We start from the raw sequence: 9,588 nt of genomic DNA on the forward strand, positions 1-9,588 counted from the left end.
AACATAAAACTAAGAATTTAAACAGAGATAAAGATATTTAAACAAAAACTATGATATGTAAATGATATACAATGTTATTTACACAATAACTCTATTGTACAATATTACTCTCTCCGTTTCTTTTTATCTGTCATAAAACCAAGTTCCTTTTTATTTGTCATTTTTGAACAACAAGAAGCATTTATTATTTTTTTTCCAAAGTTACCTTAACACTCTATTCAATTCTTTTCTTGCAATTTAATATGAGAGAGAAATATGAAGATATAAATTAGGGGTAATTTTGGAAAGATAACTAATTTTTTATTAAATTATGTGAAATAACCAACTTTCTTGGTATGTGAGACTCGGTTATTCATGACAGATAAAAAGGAACGGAGGGAGTATATATCAATCTTTTTTCTCCCCCATCAACGAATCCCTCTTTTCAGTGATGCCAGCTGCGCTCCCTTCCTTAAGTATGCGGGTAACATACTTTAAGGGCAAGTAAGGGACGTCCGCTTGCAGTAGCCGTAGCTTTTCACCGTTGAGCAGCTGTTCAATAAACCGCATGACGTAGACGGCCCAGTCGACACTTTCTTGTTTCTGCCTTGGGGTGTTAGTGTCGTGAACAAGGGGGTAGGCTAGAGTCGCCGATTCGCCGAGGTCCATATTGACACAATAGTCGAATAGTCTCCGCTGTCGAGATTTAAAATTTGATGTTAGAATCCCGACTAAAAGAGCACTATTTATAAAACTCTAGTTATCAAAGCACTTACCATCTCTCCGACATCTCTGTAGCATCGCCTATTAACTAGGTTGACCGCCATAATCACAAGCCTGTGACAATAACCATATATTAAATAGTATTCAGACAAATTTAAGCGGAAAGTAAACTTTTTTAAACGGTAAACTAAATTCTTAAACGGAGACATAAATATTTAAACAGAAAATTCACATTTTTAAAGCTGAAAACAACAATTGTTAAACAGATACATCAAATGTTTAAATACAATCCCATTACTTAAACGAAAACCTCATTTTAAAACTGCAACCATATCAACTTAAAGGGAAAACCTACATTATAAACATTACACAGCATAACAATCGAAAAATCTCTTTCGATCGTGTACACAGACGAAAATGAAAACCAAAACAAAACCCTAGCCGATGAATCTCCCTGCAGACTTCAATATCATCCAATAAAAACAAAACCACAAAACAACACCAAAAAATCTCTTTTTCTAACAGAATTGTTTAAAAAAAACTATAAACACAACTTATTCAACGGCGTCCACCTCGGCTTAATACCTTAGACTGCGAGCTGATGAAATGCCGAATACTTGAGCTGGAATTCTTCTCCGAATAGTAGAGGAACGTGAAGTTCTTCTTCGAGACAAGGATGCCCAGGCAGAGACAATTTTGAAAATGGAAAAGCTGAAAAGGCGAAGAGAGAGAAAAAAAAAAAGTATAACCGGCGCCAGTAATAGTTGTCTCTAGGGATTACCCAAAACAATAACTCCCCACTCCCTCTCAAACTGAACACATGATTGACTAACTGATCGAGACATGATCATGAGAGACTCGATAGATGTCAATTTGTAACCCTTGTAGAAGACCTTGACAATAAGGTAATAAGTGTAATACAACTCGTTCATTTATTTTTATCTATATGTACACAATAGGACTAGATGCAACGCACGCCTTAGTCTTGCATCAAGACTAAATGGCCACATACCACCCTTATGAATTTTAGGCTCTATAAATCACTCTTCAACATCAAGAAAACAATATTTCTAATCAATAGATCACAAGAGAATGGTATTCATTTTTGAATTTTATGCAACTACATCACCATCATAAACTTCTAAATATATCCATCATCTCCTCGAGATCTTTCAACAAAAATTAATCAATTAGCTATTCTTGCTTAGTAGCTAAAAATTCAAGCTAAAAAGAATATATTAAAATAAATTCGACGATTGAGATTAAAAATTCTTTTTTTACCAATTATATGTTCAAGGCCGTTTTTCTCAAATGGTACAATTTTACCCTAAACATTGTTCCATAATCATATTAAGAGCCCTATTCAAAGTGATGATAGCATTGAAAGTGACATGAAAATCAATTTCACTCTCTATAAAAGAAAATTATGCATATATATATATATATATATTTGCAATAGCACTGTGGCGGTGTTGGAAGTGTAAATCAAATCAATTTCACCACAAGTACATGTATAAATATTCCCTATTTCATGTTTTCATAGTGATTTACCACTTGCGTTATTAATATTTAAAAGGGACCCTCCATGGATTTCATTGCAAACGACTAGTCTATAACCATAATATATATATATATATATATATATCAAATATTCTTCATTTTTTATTAATTAATGAATTATTAACATTGTCAATGGTCCTCTATTGTTCATAAAAGCATAAAATATAAATAAAAAATACGGCTGCTGGAAAGACAAGTTATATTCTTTTTTTCTTCTATTTTTTAAATATGTTTACGGATATTTACCAACCAACCCCTGCATAATTATCAAGATTATTCATGTTGCATAAACTTTTATCAGAATATATGTAATTCAAGAGTTGTCTAAGGGTATATATGTAAAAACACATTCCTACTCAAGCCTTTCTCTTTCCACATGTTTTATGCTCACTTTCAAATTTGTACTATAATATGAAAGTCTTTCTCTTCCCACATGTTGTATGCTCACTTTCAAAATTGTAATATAATATGAAAGTTGTTCATTGTTGAATATTCATTCACCAAACCATCCCCCCTATAGTTAATTATAGTAAAAATATCTTCGACAGCATTTTCAAAATTTATTATTTTCATTTATAATAAATGATTTGTTGAGTTATGGGCTGACTTCGCCGGCTTCAGATTGCTCTTCTTCTTTCCTCCACTTTTTGCTTTCTATGTACTCTATTCTCCTCATCCCTGGTGAGGATAGCAATTTTCTGCTTTGTTTCTTTATTTGTTTTCTTATCTTTTGTACTTTGTTTCTCCATGTTCACTCCTTTTTAATAAATTTGTGGTTTATTCACTTTTTTCAAAAAAAAAATTTATTGAATTTAGGATTTATTCTATGCATGCCAACTTGAATTTACAAATAGAGTAAAAAATAAAAATAAAAGACCAAAAAAAAAAAAGGCCTTTGGTCCAATAATTACACTACCCATACTAAATGAAATTTAATTTGTAAAATTTTTATTGTCTAAGTTTAAAATACGCTTGACGTAATAGAGTTAAAAGATTCGCTGATGTGGAGGCAAGTTTACAATCTAATTCTTATATTTAGATGGAATGTATCATCAATTAATTCTTGGTAATACATATACTCTTGAAAAATAAATAAATGAAATCAAACAATTTTTATTGGTCAAAGGTATATATATATATAATATAGTATTAATATATATATATATATATAATATAAATGAACGAGTTGGGAGCAAAGGGTGGTTGAGGATTGAGGTGGAGAAAGAGAGAATTAATAGGGATAGTAGGTGTCATAAATTTTTAATTAATTTTTTTAATTATAAAGAGAGAAAATGTTAAAAATTGCAACCCAAAAAATGGTTCTTCCAATTTTTTATATATTTCCCCAATAAATTACACAATAATTTTTTATGTATTTTTCCAAAATAAAGTCAACATTTTATATGAAACTGATCATATAAATGAAATTTTCACGAGAAAATATATATTATAAAACAGACTTTGCTGTGAGAGAAAAAAAAAAAAATATATATATATATATATATATAATTTATCGTACTTAAATGCACATATGTACGGATATATATAACTATTTTATTAATATATTAAAAAAATCATTAGCACTATTTATCTAAATTTTTTCAAACCAACGGCCACATATATTATTCATATTGAGTCTTTTATATAAGATATTTATATTCTACTAATGAAGGTTTAAACCTTAATTCATCGTAGATGCATTAAGATATTAACTCCATGATTGTGTATGTTCTTGTCACTTGGGTTAACCACATTTGCTAAAAAAGAATCAAAAATATTTTTATTTTTTTATCGATAAAAAAGTTTGGTTGAAAGCTTGATAAAGTTTTAATTAATCCAAAGGCATAAACAATTAAGCGGGTTAAACCAATTAAATAGGGCCGCTAAGGTGGGCCACAAGCGCCCACCACATAGTGGAAATTTGTTTAAAGTCTAAAGTGATTACAACTTTATTTTTTATTTTTCAAAAATAAATCTTTATCATCTGCATTAACCCTAATCAGTAAAGAACAAAATTGCGAAGTTACTTAAGAAAAAAAAATCCTTTTTATCATGAGATACATGAAACATAAAATTCTATGCTGATATATATATATATATATATATGTAATTTCAAGGTTTTCCAATCTATAGAAAAAGAGAAAAAAAAACATTCAAGTCCAAAGTGTTCCTCTTTCATTATCCCACATTCTTACTTTCAAAATTGTACTCTAATATGAAAGTTGCACATTGTTTGAATCATCTTGAATTTGTGCATCGTTGAATATTCACCACCTACCTCCCCTCATCATCTTAATATATATATACATGCCTATCATCACCTAACAGCTTGGGTACATACTTATACTCATTGCTTAATTAGCTAAGGCTGAAACAAAGAAGAACCAAAAATGAGTTTTAGTATCGAAATCGATTGCTCGGTGTCGGCCCTCCGGATGTTCAACCTTGCCCTCCACGGGTTGCATTTGATCGGTCATGAGATTCTACCTGATGTTATCAAGAGCGCTAGTACTATCCATGTTGATGGTGGTGTTGGAAGTATTAGACACATCATCTTTACTCCAGGTCAGATATTAATATTTTTTTCTGAAAAAATAGATAAACTACATGTATTAAAAAAAATAATAATTTTATATAAATGTGTTAATTGATATGAAATTACCATATGCAGGATTTCCTTTTCCTTACATGAAGGAGCGTCTTGATTTTCTTGATGCTGTAAACTTTGAGCTAAGACAAAGTCTTGTTGAAGGGATTAGTTTGGGGACAAAACTTGAGTCTGCATCTTGGTGTTTTAAATTTATACCGATCAACAATGGAAAGAGTGTTTTCAAAATGACTACAACATATAAACTCCTCACCGGAGTCCAACTATCAGATGAGGAGGAGAAGGTGAAGGAGATGATCACCGGAATTATCAAAGCTTGTGATGATTATCTCTTGGCCAACCCCAACGTTTGTGTTTAACTCATGGATTTAATTTTATGGTCTATCATGATGATGATGATGTTTAATTATAAATAATTTGTCCACATTAAGTTTTATGGACTTTTTCTTTTGAGCTTTTTGCGGGTCTCTTATTGAGTTTTGTTCACAAGAAATAATTTGTTGATTGTGTTAAACATCTTTTGAATTAGTTTCCACCTTTAATGACCAAGATCATCATTAATATATTTATCAAAGAAATAGTGTAACATATATATATATATATATGTCATCCCCACGTTTTTTAATGTATTTATAATTTATTTATTTTTAAAAACCACAAATATATATGTATGACATTACTTTTATCAAATTTTTTTCATTTAAATTACTTTATCAGTGTTCACAATTTTTACTCTTATCAATTTATTACAAGTTAAACTACTATTATTAATTTTATTTTGTTAAAAAAATATTATTAATTTTATCTGCTAAAAAAATTTTAAAAAAAAAGGATAAACCACGATTTATTAAAGAAAGAGTACAAAGAAAACTGAGAGGATTACAACATGAATAACAAGTAAAAGGAGAAAAAACGGAACGGTCACCGGAGCTCCAAAATTATTATTAATGTCTTTTTATTTTATAACAAAAATGATATCAAAAATTCAAACCAAAGAATTAACTCTTATACACCTCTGAGTATTTCAATGTTAGCACTGATTGTACGCGAGAGAGACTATTAGGCTTTTGGTCTAATTTTTCGATTTTTCTTTTTTTTGTTATTAAATAATAAGGCATGATTCAAAGAAATATCCATTCCTTTAAAAAAAAAAATCAATTGACTTGACGTAGGAGTTAGCATTATTTTTATTTATTTATTTATTTATTTATTATTATTATTATTATTATTATTATTATTATTATTATTATTATTATTATTATTATTATTATTATTATTATTACTTTCTTCTTTGAGGTTGATGTTGATATTGACAGGCAAAGACTATGAACTTGAGAGTTAGACTTTGAAGTGGTTTTTGCCTTTTACTAGTCATCAAACATTCTAATTGGTGGTTGTATATTAATGTTCAACAAGATAAGCTCATATGTTTACTTTATTTTCGTGGCAGTGCAAGAGTGAAATTGTCATATGAGAAGGAATTTTTTATTATTTATTTATTTATTTATTTATTTATTTATAGTAAAGGAGTTGCACAAATGTATAATCATGGACTTAAAATTTCAAAGAAAAATCCTTAGAAAAGAGTTACAAAAATAATTATATAGGATTTAATTAGAAGAGGGACTTGATATTAATTAATCAAATATATTATATTTGAAGAAATAATATATCAATCATGTTGTATTATTATATGTTAAACTACAATTAGATCTCAAAGTTTTAGGCGGAATTGTCTTTAGTCTTTAAGATATGAAAAATGTTTAATTGAACTATTGAGCTTTTTCTAAGATATATATATATATATGTATAATTTTTTTATGTAAAGGTATGGATCCAAATGGTCTACATATATTTTATCCTTTATTTAGTCAAGGTATCTTCAATTCTTTTAATGAATTTGTCTATTATATTAACTGATACTATGCTTTTTAAAATATCATAAAATATTATTTTAAATTATTATTAAGGGGCTAATCACCGAAAAGTCCATAAAATGTAATTAATTTTTATTTATTTTTAAGTCTGTCTTTCATACAGGCTAATTCAAATTATAGGCATATTTAGTTTAAATCATGCTCTACCGATTCAGATGTTAAAAAGAATAACTTATAAATTTTAGTAGCTTAGAAATATCAACGATCCACTTATATTATGTGTATCTTTGTTCTAATTTCGATTTCTCATTTAGATTATAAATGTATCTATTCTAATTCTTGGGCAATTTTTTTCAATAAATTTAGTGGTTTATAACTTTTATAAAGAAAAACTTTGGACAATAATCTCAAAAATATCTTACATACATACTAATTCTAATTCTCAAATTATTCTAAGCTAATTCCAATTTCTCCTAGAGAATGAAGCTTCCTAGCTTATGTCATGGCATGTAAAAATTTATACCAACCAGCAATAAGACGAGCATTCTCAAAAGAACCGCCACAAGCACTAGAAGAAGTAAGAAAACATCCATTGTATATGATTTGCATGGAACATCAACAAAGAACTTGAATGGAAATGAATTTTGAGGGAAATCACAAGGACAAAAAACCCCTTCCCCCAAAAATTTAAATGTGTATTTTTTTGTTTTTTTGCTGAAAGTATAATCAAACATGGATGTTTAATTGATGTTGGTTGCCTCTCCTCACTTTTGCACAAAATTGGCCATATACGGCACTCCGGTCGCCGGCAGCCATAAGTGTCCTTGAATAAATCTTCCACCGAGTACCTGCTCGCTTTTGGTGTAGTTTATTTTCTTGATACCCTTCCATTTCACTCTCTTATCAGTCACTGATCCGGGACCTGTGTTTTTCCAATTCCCGCATATGTGCAAGTATTCAAACCGAAATCTCCCGACCTAAGGTAACCACCCTTCGAGGGGGCAATAAGATCGTCGATCTCAGTCTGAATTATGATAGTTCTTGAGTACTGCTTCCATGGCCTACCGAGATAGCTCTTGATAGTGTGCCTCAATGGATAGAGCGCAGGGTCTGCGATGATCTTGCATTTGTGAAGGATAATGCCGGAAGGTTGGCGGAGATCCTTTCTTCCTTGTGCAGTCACAATGTTTTGTTGATTATCCATTGGCCTCCTCACTACCATTTTGCAGTTTTGGAAGATCGATGGAGAGTCACCGAAGATGAAATCAACGGTGCCGGAGATTGTACAGTCTCGGTAGAATTGTCTTTTCACATGTGCGTACAATGTATCTTGATAGGCATCCATTTGGCATTGGTAGAACACTGCTCTATCACTGCTCACTCTCAGTGCCACTGCCTGGTGTTTTTCAGGTCCGGCCGTGTTTTCCATCCCGATATCTTTTGCAAGGAATCCATCGCCAATTACAGCTGCAACAAACAAATAAATTGATATATTAGCATGTCGGCATTTTATCTATTTGTATTATAGTTTACTTCTCAGTTCTCACCCATCGAAGCCGTTCTGAAAGTGTTAATTCCATCAATATAGTTCTTGTGACCGGTAATTCTTGTTTTTGTCTGCCCATCGCCGATCATGAACACATTGAGCATATCTTTGCTGATTTCGACATACTCATTGTAGACTCCTTCCTTGACATAAATCACATAATAACTTGTATTGGTTTTTCTTGGAACTCCCTGGAGAGCTTCACTGATGGTTTTAAAGTCACCGGAGCCATCCTTAGCGACTGTGACAGCAGGCTTCATTTGCAAGGGCGACATGCCAAGAAGACTCCGACCACCGGGCGACAACCAAGACGGGAAGTCTCCAGTCTTCGCCTCAGCAAGAAGTCTCCTGTTGAACTGCGGAATGTTGATCAAACCGATAAGTGCACCCAACCCGTCTACCATGGCCAATGCATTGCTAGACATTTGTTTCGAAATGTTTAGAGCGGCAGCCATAGACTGACCAGCGTCGGAAGTGACATTCAAGAAGCCATCAAGGCAACTTTCTTGGTAAGTCACGACGGCGCTAAGCCACACCTTAATATCGTCAACCATGTTGTCGATCGTACTGGCATCGAAGTTACTAAAGCGATCAATTGTATCTTGAAGATCTTGAACAGCATAGCCAAAAACTTCACGGCAATCCTTAAGAGCTCCAACACTCAAAGGATCCTTCTCGGCATTTAAGAGAAGGGTGGAATGGTTCAATGCTTGTTTAATTTGGTCACTAGTAACTTGGAAGGCTAGTTTTACAAGCTCTTTTGGGTCGGTAATGTTGCCGGCTGCCGCGGTAAGGGTTTCTTCACATGTTTGTTTGTAATCAGTTGGGTGGCAGATGTTTTGAATGGCTTTTACGGAGGTCTTGATTTGGCCTGAGCTGTTTGTGGAGGCGGTCGGAGATGGTGCATTGGGGTTTTTATCAGTGAGAGTGATGACGATAACAGTGACAGTGGCGACAAGAAGGATAACTGAGCCACCGATGATGGCGAGCTTCTTCTTGGCCATGGTTAGGGAGGGAGAGCTTATTAGGCAAGGTCCCTAACCAATGGCACAAGAAGAGAGTTTATTTGGAGGGTGGAAGAGTGGAGAGGGATCCAATGGATGGTTTGATTATTAGAAGAAGGTGGTTTTTATAGATGCATGAATGGTGAAAATAAGGGGTGGTCCTCAAGTTGAGGATCATTCTCCTGCGTGAAAGGATAACCTAGTATTCTTGAATTAGTTTAGAGACCGTGGTTCTGAAAACTAATGAGTCAAAACATCTATTATAAACAAAATTAAATAGCATTGCTACGA

General features: G+C 32.1%; 1 protein-coding gene and 1 pseudogene across 1 annotated transcript; one reads left to right on the forward strand and one right to left on the reverse strand.

The window, feature by feature from the left end:
- The first annotated feature begins 4,610 nt into the window (after nt 1-4,610).
- On the forward strand, nt 4,611-5,354 carry LOC120265797 (pathogenesis-related protein 1-like). The gene is made up of 2 exons (XM_039273763.1): nt 4,611-4,827; nt 4,934-5,354. Exons 1-2 carry the CDS (start codon nt 4,653-4,655, stop codon nt 5,227-5,229), a joined length of 471 nt encoding a protein of 156 aa, XP_039129697.1. The 5' UTR covers nt 4,611-4,652; the 3' UTR covers nt 5,230-5,354.
- Nucleotides 5,355-7,511: 2,157 nt separating this feature from the next.
- LOC120264713 lies at nt 7,512-9,297 on the reverse strand (annotated as a pseudogene).
- Nucleotides 9,298-9,588: the final 291 nt, after the last annotated feature.

Source organism: Dioscorea cayenensis, chromosome 7 (assembly GCF_009730915.1).
Source record: "Dioscorea cayenensis subsp. rotundata cultivar TDr96_F1 chromosome 7, TDr96_F1_v2_PseudoChromosome.rev07_lg8_w22 25.fasta, whole genome shotgun sequence".
NCBI classification, from domain to species: Eukaryota; Viridiplantae; Streptophyta; class Magnoliopsida; order Dioscoreales; family Dioscoreaceae; genus Dioscorea; species Dioscorea cayenensis.